This window comes from Cetorhinus maximus, chromosome 7 (genome assembly GCF_964194155.1).
Source record: "Cetorhinus maximus chromosome 7, sCetMax3.hap1.1, whole genome shotgun sequence".
NCBI lineage: Eukaryota > Metazoa > Chordata > Chondrichthyes > Lamniformes > Cetorhinidae > Cetorhinus > Cetorhinus maximus.
This window is the reverse complement of record NC_135885.1, coordinates 88,850,643-88,867,014: the sequence shown is the minus strand read 5'-3', so window position 1 is coordinate 88,867,014 and position 16,372 is coordinate 88,850,643. Positions and strand designations below refer to the sequence as shown.

The 16,372-nt window shown below is 43.1% G+C and overlaps 1 protein-coding gene across 2 annotated transcripts in view; it reads left to right on the top strand.

The window, feature by feature from the left end:
• Positions 1–16,372, top strand: part of LOC144682927 (uncharacterized) — a 45,563-nt gene that overhangs the window by 16,747 nt on the left and 12,444 nt on the right. For both annotated transcript variants that reach the window (XM_078545831.1, XM_078545832.1), the window contains 2 exons: positions 10,023–10,202; positions 11,399–11,552. In XM_078545831.1, the coding sequence (XP_078401957.1) occupies positions 10,023–10,202; positions 11,399–11,552 (334 nt within the window). The remainder of the gene's footprint in view (positions 1–10,022; positions 10,203–11,398; positions 11,553–16,372) is intronic.

The window sequence follows — 16,372 nt, the reverse complement described above, 5'->3', positions numbered from 1 at the left end:
GAGTATCTCTTTTGATGCTGATTTCTTAGAGAAGCCAGTAGGATACTTTTCTATGCCTAAATCATCTTCCTGCAATAAGACTGCACCCATCCCCAAGTCACTAGCATTGATTGCCAGCTTGAAGGGTTTAGCCAAATTAGGGGAGGCTAATACTAGTTCATTAGTTCGGATCACCTTTAGCTTCTCAAAAGCTGTCTGGCACTCAACCATACCATCTTTGCTTTCTTCTGCAATAAATCCATTATTGGCTATTGTGCTGAAGTTTGGCAGAAATTTATGATGGAAGCCGCACATCCCTAAAAAGCTCATGATTTCCCATTTAGTTTTAATGACAGGAAATTCCATCGAAGCCCGTACTTTCGCTGTTCTTGGCAACACTTGCCCCTACGCTACGATATACCCTAGATAAGTTACTTGTACTTTCATGAACTCACTCTGAGCAAGGTTTATTACTAGGTCTGCCAACTGTAATTGTTTAAATAAGGTTTCTAACTGTTTCACATGATCTTTCCAAGTGCTGCTATAAACCAATACATCATCCAAATAAACTAAACAATTAGGAACATTAATTACTACCTGATTCGTTAGTCTTTGGAAAGTGGCTGGAGCATTTTTCTAGCCGAATAGCATTGGTATAGCCTATTTGGCATGACAAAAGTCGATATCTCCTCAGCCCATGACATTAAAGACACTTGCTAGCATCCTTTCAACAAATCTATCTTAGTGAGGAGAGTGGCACTGCCAACCCTGTCAATACAATCTTCTAAACGAGGGATTGGGTAGGAATCCATTTCTGTTACCGCATTCACCTTTCTATAGCCTGTGCAGAATCTGGTTGACCCATCAGGTTTAGGCACTAACATTACTGGAGAACTCCAACTGCTTTAACTAGGCTCAATTAGGTGATCTTCTAACATATATTGAATTTCTGCTGTCACTTGAACTTGTTTCTCCGAAATTAAACGATAAGGATATTGTTTTTATAGGAGAAAATTCCCCTGCATTCACATCATGCATGGCTACAGTTGTACACTCTGGTTTATTCCTACAGATCCCTTTAAATTCTTTAAGTAACCTTACTAGATCCTCTCATTGTCCTACCTCTAAGTATAAAAATATGGTGCCTAACTGTCCTAATATTTCAGTGTTAGCTAACGGATAGTAGGAGGTTCAATGTCCTTCCAAATTTTAAAAGAAAAATCTAGTTCGTGAAGATATAGTTTTCCCAACATACTCCAGATGTGGTATCACAAAGGTCCTGTACAGCTGCAGTAAAACTTCCCTTCTTTTATATTCCATTCACCTTTGCAATAAATTCCAACATTGTATTTGTCTTCCAACTCGCTTGCTATACCTGCATGCTAACTTTTTTGTGATTCATGTACCAGGATACCCAGATACCTCTGTACCCCAGAGTTCTGCAATCTCTCTCAATTTAAATAGTAAACTGCTTTTCGATTCTTCCTACCAAAATGGACAAATTAACATTTTCCCACATTATATGCCATCTGCCAAATTTTTTTCCCAATCACTTAACCTATCTATATCCCTTTTGCAGACTCTCTACCTCATCCTGACAACTTACTTTCCTACCTATCTTGGTGTCATTGGCAAATTTAGCTCCAAACATTTGGTCCCTTAGATTGTAAATAGTTGAGGCCCCAGCACTGATCCCTGTGACATTCCACTAGTTACAGCTTGCCAACCTGAAAAAGATCCGGTTATTCCTACTCCACATCCTGTTAGCTAACCAATCCTTCATCCATACTAATATGTTACCCCCGAGACGATGTGCTCTTATTTTGTGTAATAACCTTTGATGTCACACCTTATCAAATGTCTTTGGGAAATACAAGTACACCACGCCTACAGGTTCCCCTTTATTCACCTTGTTACTTTCTCAAAGAACTCTAATAAATTAGATAAACATGATTTCTTTTCACAAAACCATGTTGACTCTGCCTGATCCCATTATGATTTTTCCAAATATCTTGTTATAATCTCCTTAGGGAAATTGCTAGAAGCCATTATTATGTCAAATGTTAGGGTAACTGGCCTATAGTTTCCTGCTTTCTGCCTTCTTCCTTTCGGAATTAAGACCCTAGGATGCAGGACACCTGGTCCTGGGGACTTGTAAGCTGTTAGGTCTAATAGTTTTCCTAGCACCTTTTCCCTGATGATGGTGATTGTTTTATATTCCTCTCTCCCTTTCACCTCTTGATTTTCAAGCATCTTTGGAACGTTTCTGAGTCTTTGACAGTGAAGACAGACATAAGCTACCTGTTCAATACCTCCACCATTTCCTTGCTTTCTATTATCGATTCCCCACACTCACTTTCTAGAGGACCAACACTAGCTTTGGTCACTCTTTTCCTATTTAAGTACTTGTAGAAACTCTTACTCTTTTATATTACTAGCTAACTTACTCTCATAGTCTGCTTTCTCCCTCTATTATTTTTTAGTCATTCTTTGCTGGTTCTTAAAATCGGTCCAATCTTCTGATCAACCAATAATCTCTGCAAATTTGTCCAATGTTTCTTTCAATTTGATACTATCCTTAACTTCCTTAGTTAGCCACGGATGATGCATTCTTTTCAAAGAGTCTTTCTTTCTCAATGGATAAATCTTTGCTGAGAGTTATTAAATATCTCCTTAAAGGGCTGCACTGCATCTCTACTGCCCTACCCTTTAACGTAGTTTCCCAGTTCACTTTAACCTGCTCTGCCTTCATACCCTTTATTCAGGTTTAAAACACTGGTATAACTGTTGGTGGCCTATAAGCTACTCCCACATATGACCTCTTGGCTTTCCTATTGCCTATCTCTATTAAAACTGATTCTATGGGAAAAATTTCCCCCCCTGTTGTGGGGGGAAGAGCGGGTGTGGGCGGGCATGCCCCCAATCGGCGCCCCCAATTAAAGCCCGCCCAGTGTGATGTCTGCCAGGAAGCTTATGCGTTCCCTGTACGGGTGGAGGGATTTCCTTCAGCCGGGAGTGCGCTCTTTCGCACGGATCTCCCTGAGGCTAAGTGCTGCTTCGGAGATCGGCTCTGAATTAAAATTTGCAATACAAATGATAGAAAAATTTCCCTGACATGTCCCCTCATGTGACATTGTCACATGAGTTTGGACATGTCCATAACTTTAGCTGAAACCTTTATTAAAAATTTAAATACCCTCATGAAACCTCGCCCCGCCCGTGGATGAGGTTTCATGCTTTTTCTGAAGCCCGCCCCTGCTCGCCGACCGGAAGATCCTGCCCTATATCTTGCTCTTTCAAGCTAAGGTCACCTCTCACTACAGTACTAATTACATCAGTAAATAACAGCGCTACCCCACCACCTTTTCCTAGCTGCCTGTCCTTTTGAAATGTCAAACGTCCTTCAATATTCAGGGCCAAGCCTTGGTCACCCTGCAACCATGTGTCTCTAATGGCTATCAGGCATTTCTATCTGCTAACAATTTATCCATTTTGTCATCAATGCTACACACATTCAGATATAGAGCCCATAACTCTCTTACCATTTTTGCAATCCCTGACTTTATCTGCTGATGCGCTCTTAAATTTGTATGCTCCTTCCCTTCTGCCACACTCTGGTTATCATTATCCTTATTTGCTACCTTGTTCTGTTACCCTGTCCTCTTCCTTTAATTTACCACATCTCCTCTCACATGATCCCTTGCCCCATTATTTACTTTGAAGCCCTCTCTACTGCCCTAGTTACACAACTCACCAGAACACTGGTCCCAGCACGGTTCAGGTGAAAACCATCATAACAGTACAGCTCCTACTTTCCCCAGTATTGATGCCAGTGCCCCATGAATCAAAACTCATTTCTCCCACACCAGACTTTGAGCCATGCATTCATCTCTCTAATCTTATTTACCCTATGTCAATTTGCTCATGGCTTGAGTAATAACCCAGCGATCATTACCTTTGAGGTTCTGTTTTTTTTAATTTATCCCCTAGCTGCTCATAATCCCTGCATGGAACTTCTTTCCTGGTCCTATCTGTTTCGTTGGTACCCACATGGACCATGGCAACTGGATCCTCCCCCTCTCACTGCAAGTTCCTCTCCAGGCCCGAGCACATGTCCTGAACCCTGGCACCGGGCAGGCAACAAGCCTTCTGGACTCTCACTTGCAGCTGCAGAGAAGTGTGTCTATCCACCTGACTGTACTGTCCCCATCTACCACAACATCCCCATTTGCTCCTGTACCATGGTCAGTTCACTCATTCACCTTGCAGCTCCCGCTCTCATCCATATAAGCTGCAAGAACCTCGAACCTGTTGGACACTTGCAAGGACTGAGGCTGCTCCACTTCTACCTTCTCGATCCCCTTATCTGCCTCACTCACTACCTCTTCCTCTACTGTAAATGCTGATGCAAAGTGTCATGAAAATATAGTAATTTTCATAATATTATTGTGATTTATTGTAAAGATAGGTTAGTAGTGGAGTTTGGATTTGTGTGTGTGTGTGAGGGGCGGGGGGATTTAATTGAATTAGAGACTGCTAGTCTGGAGTTTTTGAGTTATTAAAAGAGAAGCTAGGTTTGAAATGCTAAATACGTAAACATGGCTGAAGTTTTAGCATGTGAGATGTGAGGAAATTTTCCATTTTTAGATAAACCAGAATAGCTTGAATTTCAAAGAGATGGTAAGATGTTATAGTTAGCCATAAGAAGTTAAGTGTGTTTATTTTTCTCAAAGGTTACTGATAATATGAGAAAAGTAAAGTTGCTAAGACATATTGGAACAATGGAATTTACATTTAAAAATGGGGAAACATGTGTAAAGGAGATGAGGTTATGTGTAAGGAGGAAGGCATTTTAAGATCTAACAAGTGTTAAAAGCCTCCAGCCTCTATGCCTCAAGTTGCTGTCTACAGGAACCAAAGCTAAGAAAACTCACTGTGAATATCACTGTCCAGGGTATTGTGTGCTTTGCCTGGTTCTGTTGAAATGTATTTGTTTTTATTGTTGCCTTAACGGAGGTGTAACTGGGAGTCAAATTAATTCGGGAAGCTGGAAGTTATCGTAGTAGTATTTTGTAGACCTATGTATGTGCTTAAAATATTTTCTTTTATTAATAAATGTTTAATTTATTTTTGTATAAAAACCTCTAAGTCTTGGTGGGCTCATTACTACTGAATTCAAGGCACGCATCTCAAAATAAAATACAAATTGCAAAAACAATTGCGGTAGCTGTTTCAAGTTTCCTCCTGAGATTTGAGCAGCTCAACATTTGCCATCTGCTGTGCCGTAACAAAAGTAATTATTCAGCATGTCTGCCAGTTTTTTTATTTTGATTGACTGACTATATCACTGTTATCAGTTTTCAAGAGACTCACATTGCTCCTAACCCCACCTTCTCTTTCCACATCGGGGAGGCGATGGCGTAGAGGTATTGTCACTGGACTAATAATCCAGAGACCCAGGATAATGCTCTGGGGAGTTGGGTTCGAATCCTGCCACAGCAGATGGTGGAATTTGAATTCAGTAGAAATCTGGAATTAAAAGTCTAATGATGACCATGAAACTATCATCGATTGTTGTAAAAACCCATCTGGTTCACTAATGTCCTTTAGGGAAGGAAATCTGCTGACCTTACCTGGTCTGGCCTACATGTGACTCCAGACCCACAGCAGTGTGGTTGACTCTTAAAATGCCCTCTGAACTAAGGCAACTAGGGATGGGTAATAAATGCTGGTCTGGCCAATATCCTGTGAACAAATAAAAAAAAACACATGTTTTGGTGTTCAATTTCATATCCTTTGCAAGTTTCTCTTCATACTTTTTGTGTCTCTTACTGTCTGTTTCATCACCCTTTGCTGCTCATTATATCTTTCCTAGCCACCAGGATCTGCAGACAGAAACTGCCTTAAAGGTTTTCCTTTGCACAGAAATGGCAGCTTCCCTAGGACTGAGACCTCCGCTTGTTCATCCATCCTGACCAGCTGTTCTCATTTTCTTTTTCTTTCCTTTCCCATCCCCAACCAACTCCTTCTATCTTGTGGACCTGGCCACTGCCCCACAATTGCCACTGGAAAATACAACCTCTGACAATCTCTCTCTTCTCCCACCCCACCTCCAACCCAAAAGATACCCTGCCCTGTAGCATCAGCCTGTTTCCTCCCCTGTCCACACATTTCATCCATCACCAATAAATGCTGCTTTCACCACTTCACCATCTGAAAAGACACAAGCGAGAACAGTAGAAAGGTAGACTAGAGTATGAAAAGTACTCTGCTGACTGATTGCACAGGGGAGGATTTTACCCATGGTAGGCGGGCTCAGGAGCAGCTGCGAAACAGTTTGCCGTCCGCAATCAGGCGCCAGCCATGATTTCACATTGGCTGGCCAATTAACTGCCAGCCAGCACTGCCGGGGTGGAGGCAGGAAGGGCGTGAGCGCTGAAGTTTGCACATGTGCTGGATGCACACACTGAAAGCTCCCTGAAGGCACAGAGCTGTCTTAGGGAGCTGAAGATTTTTAAAAACAAAATTAAAGATATTAAAAATCTGGAAAAATTGACCGCTCAGCGGACTCGTGCGCCTTTACGTAGTGATTATTAAAATCCTGTCCGAACATTTTTTTAAAATGTAATTATAGCAACCTCATCCTGCTCGCGGAAGACCCTTCGCAGAAAATGCACAGGCCGCCTGGCCTATTTGCCCATCTGCTAAATGTAAGGTTGGAGAGGCAGCGAAAAATTCAACTTAATTACCAGCTTAAGGACCTTAATAGGCCTCCTAATTGTCAGCGGGTGTGCCACCGAATCTCGCGTAAGCCCGCCAATCGAAATATTGCACAAGTGTGCAATGACGCTCACCCACTCTCATTGCGTGCTATTTCCCGCTCAAGGGTGTCGGGCATGTGCCCGCATGCCAAGCTGAAAATCCTACCCACAGCATTATTAAAATATATATGTTGATGCTCATTGTCTTGTAACATTTTTAAAAAGTGACCATCACAGAAACAGAAATCTGTTTACCAATATAAGGCTAATCTTGCCAGCTATGATTAGTAATCAACTACAATTGGTCTTGGGTTGCAATCATTCTACATTATTGGTCTCAGTCCATGTCTGCAGGTAAGTAAATATTCTCTTCTATTTTTAAACTTTCCTTTACTTTCTTGTGGAATGAAAATGACCTTGAAACTAATGTAACTTCAAACTGTCAAATGTGAAAATGCATTTTAAAAGAGCTGTAGAAATATAATATAAATCAATCTATGTGTCACCATGAGTACTAAATGGACTCTTTCAGACTGAGAACTCTGAAAATGGTACTTACCAATATAAAGAGAAGGAAACTCTGAGGGCACAATTTTAGCCCCAGATGGGGGCGGGCAGGCACGAACATTGTGTTAGCGCCTTGGCTCCATCCTGCCTCCGAGCCACTTTCCCAGAGGCAGGATTGGCAGGGGAGGCGGCAGGGCTATCTGGCTGCAAGCAGTGAGATTGCCAACTCATCTAATTAAGGGCCTATTATCCGAGGTCATCTGGAATTTTCCAGTGGACCTCCAGGTTCTTGGAAGCACTGGGGAACAACCCACTGCCCGAAGGTAGCCTCCTGGTAGCAGGCCAAGAAGGCAGCATGCAGGCAGGCTTAGAGGTCCTCCTCTCTCTGTCTGGGTTCAGCTGCAGCTGCAGGCCATTCTGTGAAGGGCACCGCCCCCATGTCCCCCCTCCTCCCGCCACCTCTCCCCTCCCAATCCCCCACAATGATAGCTCAGCTGTAGAGGGCTTTTCTGTTTTAAACTTAAAATGTTAGAGACAACCTCACTTACCTTCACTTAGAAGCAGCAGCAAGATGCTTTTGCAGTTGAGCTAGAGGCCCTTCTGCTGATATAAAAGCAACATACTGCGGATGCTGGAAATCTGAAATAAAAACAGAAAATGCTGGAAAAAGTCAGCAGGTCTGACAGCATCTGTGGAGAGAGAAAGAGTTAATGTTTCGAGTCCACATGACTCTTCTTCAGAGCTTCTACTGAGTCTGCCTTCTGGCCAATATTTAGCCAGTTCAGGTAAAATCACAGATGAGTGGGCCACAGGGAAAATCCTGCCCAAATAATTTAGGTGGAGACAAAGTCCACTGAGTCAAATGACCATGTTGTGAAAAATGAAAGGCTAGATGCGACAAAGAGAGCCAAAGAAAAGATAATATAGGGAACTGGACAGGAATGCCAGTTATACTTGCATTTCAGCAGCACATGACACATAGTATTGGAGCAGAATCATGTGCATGGCTGTTTGACATGAGGATGATATTTGGGAAAGAGCTGCTCCCTTCTCTAGGCACTGATTCTTGCAGAATCCAATTCCATGGTTGCCAGCAGCACTGCAGTCTTTGTCAAAATAACCAAGTGGGATATGTAGTGATGCAGGATATTACCATGAATACCAATCCTGACCTTGCCCATCCATGCTGTACTTTCCAGCAAGATAGCAGGGTAAAAGACAAGGGCCTCTTTAAGTCAGGAACATTTGAGCATATTGCAGCAACCCACAGCCTTCTGGCTGAGACCAATTAACGACCCTGACTGAGGATCAGACCTGAGATCTTTATTCTGGTCTGCATGGCTCATTATCATGCCACATGGTACATTTATCACTGAGCCATTAGGGGCATTCATTCTGTTGTTTGCCATTGAAAGGAAAAGGCTATCGACAGTTGATGCAGCCACTGACCTTACCGGCAGAGAAAGTAGCAGTACCCAGCTAGTAGATGCTTTCCTGTGGAAGGGATTGGTTCCAAGATTGGTCTGAAGCTACCATTCCCATTTAAAATGAAAGGAGCTGTCCTGGGCCTTGACTTGTCATCACTAACTCCAGTTGTGACGTTGAAAGTACTAAAAGCTCTACCTTCCATGCAGCATAGAAACCAATGGTTTCCAAATGTGCTCCAAGAGTGTGTGTTTGCTATTCCTTAAACATCAAGAATATTTTATTTGGTGCCAGCAGTCGGTCAATGTCTACTGACTGCCTGTTGCACCATGATTTAGCCCATGAGATGGCCATCATTTCATCAGTTCCCAAAGGTATGGCCAGATCTAACTAGGATAGCATTTGGTGTCGACTGTTCCTTCACCACATGCCAAATTGAAACCCAGTGAGCTTGCCTTTCTGCAAGAGAAGAATAAACTATAAACACGCAAATTGCTCCCTTCATTTTGCTTACCATTACCAAAAATATTATTTTTGTTCTTCTATATTAGTAAGCTTAGTCTATCAAGTAAATGTTGATCATGGGTTTCTTCTTTCTAATTTAACTAACATTGTTGGGGACAGTTTCCTCCTCTATCTAGTCTAAATATTGTGTGCAGAACACAAAGGAAAAGACTTCTATGCTGTAGCAGTAGTATCAGAAAATGTGGACATCAAAAATAGTTACTACATCTAAAACAAAATGTTTCTTTTGTAACAAAGGAATCCACACTTGGAATAAAGAGTAAATATGTGATGGTATTCCCAGTGACTGAGCAACTAAGCAACTCATCTCATAGTTAACTTTTTTCTGTACAACTTAATACTTTAGAGTTACAGCTATTACGATTCTACAGTTGTTCAGAAAGAATTCAGAATACCAAGAGTTTTGCTCACTTCTTCCGTTTTTCCTTCCTCTCTAGCTCTATTTGTTCTCCACTCCCCAATTGTCAAGTAATAGTTGATGAAGTACAAGAAGATTGGTAACAAATCACTATCAATTTGTCAACAGTTATAACTCTGGCTCATGTTTGGCCAGAAATCTATTGTCAATGAGGTTCAAGCCTAAGAAGGATATTTTGTAAACATACCCTCAGTGACTTTGTCAAAAAACAGTTTTGTTTTAAAATTACTTTGGGTTACTTTTAAATTTCTCTGGGCACAATTATTTTGCAGTATTTAATACTTTAGCTACTTCTGGGTCAGTTTCTAATATGTATGGTGCTGATGTGTATTTTCTATAATGCCTGAAGGAGATCTTTCTGTGTAATCCATTTATGACCCATTGATTTTTTTTCTCTCTGCTACCAGCTACTTCTAACCCAACAACTGTGAAAGCAACCATTCAACTTCCTCACGCAATAGCTACTATGCAAACAACCAACAATACTGGGAACACAACAACTGTGCATATGACCAGCAGGCCAGCTTCCACCAAATCTGGGAATAGCACTGCAACTACTACCACAGCAACTTCTACTAATAATACAAGTATGTATTTTTAAAGAGGATGAGGAAATGATAGGGTTAATCTATTTTTCTTTGTCTAATTAGAATGTGTGATCATATAATAAATTTATAAGTTATTGCCATTCTTAACATTCAATTTTGCCTAGTTTGTCATAAATTATTTCTTAGATTTTTTTTAACTAACAGCTGAAAAATTGCTGAAGAATTGTAGGGTGAGGGGAGGAAATGAAAGTGAAGATCTCATTTATGATTTAAACCTGCTGATTAGATGTGAGTTCAGCAGCATATTTAATAGCAGGGTTGAATTAGGTCACAGTGATAATTGTAGATACTTGTTAGACATTCAAGTGTGGTGGGATCTGGTGAATGAACGCCCCAATCAAGCGAAGCAGGAAGAGCTTACATGAGATGCTTACATGAGATGAGTGCAGGAAGATCAGGCCGCTGCTATCAAAGGCTAGCAGGGGAAGAAATTGGAGGTAGGGGAAAAGGTTGAAGTCTGGGTCTGGAGGAGAAGGGGAACAACAGAAGCTGTCTTCTTTTAAATGTAGGGTTGAGGGAAGCAATGCAGCTTCTTCCAGCTCCATACACAGGCAAGTACGTATCAAAAACTTACTATATTGGTTGAGGTCAGTGGGTGGTCTCATTTTCCTGCGTCGACTGCCTCAGCAAACCAGTCTTGCAGTGTGAGCCTCATGAGTTCGGCCATTTATATTACAAAAGACTTAACATTTGCTTCAGGAATGGACAGTAAACAACAGTTTTTTTTGTCTTTTTTTCAATGAGGCAGGTGGTACAATTTCAGTTGGGAATGTGTCTCTGCTTCCTACCCTGCCACCCACTCCCTTCCCATAGTGGAGGCTTGTTAGTGCTAGAAACAGGCACTGCACAGCCTAATTTCTAGGCCAAGATCTACCTTTGATAATAATTAGAAATTTAGGATAATTCAATGAGTGCACATCCCTTTTAAATAATAAACTAGAGATTAAAAGCTATTACAGCACCATTTTATTGCTAGACTGTATCAGCAGCCTCTAGAACAGGATCTTGAAGTTGTGCTGTAGTATTCTGCACAAGCTGGATTTATTGACCTGAGTCACTTTCTCAGTGTTTGCTTTATGATCAGCCTTATAATTATCGGTTTGTTCACAAAGATACACATTCCATTTCTATTAAGCATCCTCATTATTGTTTTCATTACGTTTCTCCTTTTTCAGGTGCTGGCATTCCTACAACCGCATTGCCTATTGTTTCACATTTTGATGTTGGAAGTTTTGTAGGTGGTATTGTGTTGACTTTGGGTGTCATAGCTGTTTTCTACTTTGGACGAAGATTTTGCGTTTCCAGAAGTGGCACTCGGTACAGAACCATGTAAGAAATCTGCATCACTTACCATGCAAGTCTCCCACCTTAGCGTTGTTAAAAGTTCCATCCTTAAGACTCCTTGATAGCTTAACTAGTTAAAGCAGTGAACAGCTGAGCCATACAGACCAGGATAGTTGCAGGTGCATTCCTGATCTATGCTGAACTGGCTAGGCAGTGGTGGACAAATTGGTCTCATTACCCTTGATCATGGAGAGGAGCTTTCCTAACATTTCTGTCTTTGATCTCAGGTCAGTGATAGACTGTACTACCAACGCAGACTGATGTTTATTTGTAACTGTACAAAGAGAGGAGAAAGCTAGAGCAGAAAAGGGAATTAAAAGATCAAAAATCATGATTTCCAACTTGCTTTTTAAACTTTAATAAAAGTAAGGTTTGCAACAGGCTTGGTGGTGTAGAAGAGCAGAGGGATTGAGGGGTTTAGATTCAAAGGCAGCATCTTGCTTTATAAGACTGCTTCAGAAAGAAGCTAATGGATTCTAGGTTTTAAAAATCAAAGAGGGTAACAACAACCCTCAAGGTAAAACCGTGGTTAGAATATTATGTGCAGTATTGGGCTGCACATTCTGCAAAGGGTCTTGAGGCTTTAGAGACAGTACAAAGCAGATTCACTCAGATAAAGAATTGGAAAAATTTGGGGCAGGATTTTCCCCCATCGGGTTGAAGTGCGGGCGCACGGAGGCGGGTCTCCGATCGGCGCTCGCCCTGCCATTTTACATGGGCAAGCCAATTAAAGCCCACGCAGCGTGACATCTGCACGGAAGCGCAATGTGCTCCCTGTGCGGGTGGGGGGGTTTCCCTAAACCTGAGAGTGCACTCTTTCGCGCATGCGCACGAAAGAGCGCACTTATCTCCCTGAGGCAAAGTGCTACCTCAAGGAGATCATCTCTACAGTAAAAAATATTTAAAAATGAGAAAAAAAAATTCCCTGACATGTCCCCTCATGTGACACACTGTCACATGAGTTGGGACATGTCCATAACTTTTCAAAAACTTGAATTAAATTTTTAAAAACCTACATGAAACCTCATCCCGCCCGTGGATGAGGTTTCATACTTTTTCTAATTCCCACCTCGGCTCCCGGCCTGCCCGTCAACCTAAAGGTTGGATGGATAGGTCCATTAATTGCTTCAATGACTCTGTCAATGGCCTCAATTGGCCATTGACAGGTCAGCGGGCGCACAGCTGATTTTGCTGCGCCCCCGCCTATCTGAAAATTTAAATGGGGCGCGGTGACGTCGGGAGTTCTGCGGCCCCGCCCCCCGCTCGCTGACGGGAAAATCCTGCCCTTGGTCTTTTTGATTAGAACTCAGATTGCAGGATGCTATGATGAAAATGTTTAAAATTATGAAAGGATGGAACAAGAACATGAAGACCAGGAAGAAAGAGGACCAGTACTTACCTTTGGGAGATGGAATTTGAATTTTTTTAAAAAGCTGGAATTAAAAGTCTAATGATGACCATGAAACCATTGTTTGTTGTAAAAACCTATGTGGTTCACTAATGTCCTTTAGGGAAGGAAATTTGCTGTCCTTACCTGGTCTGGCCTACATATGACTTCAGACCCACAGTAAAGTGGTTGACTCTTAAATGCCCTCTGAGCAAGGGTAATTCGGGATGGGCAATAAATGGTGGCCTAGCCAGTGACGCCCACATCCCATGAATGAATTTTTAAAAAGAGGCGGACCTGTGGGAGGAAAGCAGCCGGGAGAGGATACCTAAAACCCAAGGAGTGACGCCTAGAGCAATTAGCTTTGGGAGCGAGCTGGACCTGCAGGAAGAACACAGCTGGGAGCGGATAAATAAAGCCCAAGGAGCGAGGCCTAGAGCGCTTACCTTCAGAAGAGAGGCAGAGAGGGGCAGAAGCACCGAGTTTGGAAAAAAGTGAACAGTGACATCACAGGAAAGTCATAAGAATGGCTGGTGAGTATTGCTGCTTAGGGTCTGAGTCTAAACAATTGGGAGTATAAAAACATTTAAAAATATTAACAAGTGCGGAGCTGGTGAATCTTATCTTTTATTCTTATTACCACTGGTTAGGTGCACCAAGTGTTGATGGGGTTTATCAGTCAGGTTTATTAACAATAATTTTTATTAGTATTAGTAAGGTTTATTATCAATAGTAAGGTTTATCCACAGTAACAAGGTTATCAGTTAACACATAGAGAAATGGCAGGGCTGCTGCAACATCAAGGGCAAAATTGTTAGGTCATCAGGCAGGCACGGTGCATGGGCCCAGGAGTGGCCGGGAAACGGCCCACCGCCTGCCATCAGCCCCCGACCTCAAAGCTCAGCACTTCCGGGGTGGGGGCGGGAGGAGGGTGAGCACTGAAGTTGGCACGGGGGAGCGTGCAATGAAATCTGCCTGAAGGCAGAGAGCTGCCTCAGGAAGTTGAAGATTTTGAACCCATCAAATAAAGATTTTAAAATGCAGAACAAAATGTCCACACATCGGGCAGAATTTTGCCCTCGGATGGCGTGTGGGCCCCACTGGCTCAGCGGCGGGCGGACAACCGACCCCCGCCACTGAAACGGGGCCCGCCGCCATTTTGAGTGAGCGGGCCAATTAAGGCCCGCCCAGCGGCCTGCCCGACGCTTCCTGTGCGGGGGAGGGAGGGATTCCCCATCTGTCAAAGTGCACTCTTTCGCGCATGAGATAAATATTGAAATTATTAACATGTCCCCCTCATGTGACAATGTCGCATGAGATGGGACATGTTAATAATAAACACATAAAATTTATTAAATGTTTAAAAAACGGACATGAAACTTCATCCCGCCAGTGGATGAAGTTTCATGAATAATCTGGAGCCCGCTGGGGCTCCTGGCCTGCCCGCCAGCCTTAAGCATGGACGGGCAGGTCTTTAATTATCTTAATGAGCCTGCCAATGGCCTCAATTGGCCATTGACAGGTCGGCGGGCGGACAGCTGGTTTCGCTGTCCACCCACCTGCCTTCCTAAAAATTTAAAGGGACCAGGATGACATCGGGGATTCCTCCCAACGTCATCCCGCGTCATTTTCTCCTCGGCAATTTGGGGGCGGGGTCCGCCTCCAAATCGCCGAGGGGAAAATCCTGCCCATCAGATTCACTCACCTAAACATAGATTATAAAAATTTTGCCCAAACATTTTTTTTTACTTATTATCGGAAACCGCGTCCTGCCCTTGGATGTGGTTTCCTCAAAAATCCGAAGGCCGCCTGGCCGATTTGCCTGCCCACCAACCATAAAATTGGACGGGCAATGAAAACTCAAGGTTAATTAATACGTTAATGGCCTTAGCAGGCCTCTTAATTGTCAGCAAGCGCACTGCCGACTCTCGCGCGTGCCCGCAGCCCAAAATATCACGCGAGTGTGCGATGACATCGGGATGCCCGCCCATCATCATCACACGCTATTTTACACTCTGGTGTGTCAGGCACACACCTGCATGCTGAGCGAAAAATCCTGCCCTAAGCGTGCAGATGCAGTTCCATGTGGGAACTGCAACACGCTTCCCATGTCCTGGATAACCATTTGTGCAGGAAGTGTAGTCAGTTGCTTGAGCTCTGGGTTTCAAAACTTGAGTAGCAGCTGGTGTCACTGTGGTGCAGCCGTGAGGTTGAGAGTTACATGGATAGCACGTTTTATAGATATGGTCACTCTGCAGCTTAGGAGGGAGAGAGTGAATGGGTGACCACCAGACAATCAGAAAAAACAGGCAGGTCATGTAGGAGTCCCTTGAATGCATCCCACTCTCAAACCAGTATTATACTGATGAGAGTGATGGTTCATCTGGGGAGTGCAGCCAGAGCCAAGACCTAAGGTGGCTCAGCTGTACAGGGGCATACAAGGAAGACTGGAAGAGGCATAGTGATAGGTGATTCTATAGTTAGGGAAATAGTGTGGTGTTTTGGTGGCCGCAGACATGAGTCCAGGATAGTATGTTAACATCCTGCTGCTAGGGTCAAGGATGTCACTGAGAGGCTGCAGAGCATTCTGAGGGGGGAGGGTGAACAGCCAGCAGCCATGGTCCATATACAAACGACATAAGTAGAAAGAGGGAAGTAGTCCTGCGGTCAGAATTTAGGGAACTAAGTAGGGAATTAGCAAGCAGGACTTCAAAAGTAGTAACCTCCAGATTATTCCCAGTGCCACACGCTAGTGAACATAGAAATAAAACGTTAGAGCAGATGAATGCGTGGCTGGAGAGATGGTTCAGGAGGGAGGGCTTTAGATTCCTGGGGCATTGAGACCGGTTCTGGGGGAGGTGGGACCTGACAAGCTTGATGGTTTGCACCTCAACAGGGCCAGAACAAATATATTTGCAGGGAGGTTGTTGGGAAGGGTTTAAATTAGTTTGACATGGGGGTGAGAACCTGAGGATGAATTCAGATGGGGGACAAACCAGAAATTGAAGGCTGAAGGTTAGTGAAAGAGTCTGGAACGGAGAGGAAACAAAGGCTAGACAATTTTTAAGAAGAGTTTGGCAGTGCTCAATGGTATATACTTCAATGCAAGGAGTAAAGCAAATAAAACAGATGAACTGAGGCAGAAATGTGGCAGTATGATGTCATAGCTGTTACAGAAACATAGCTTAAGGAGCTGCCATGGCAGCTCAACATTCCTAGTTAGAGTTTTCGGACAAGATAGAGAGCGGGATAAAAAAGGAGAGGGGGTGGAAATTTTGGTCAAAGGAACAATTACAGCTCTGAGGGGGGGATGATATGTTAGAAGGATCATCAAATGAGGCCATGTGGATTGAGTTTAGGAACAAAAAAGGGCAGTCACTGCTGGGAGTGTACTGTGGACCCCAAACAGCCAGTGGGA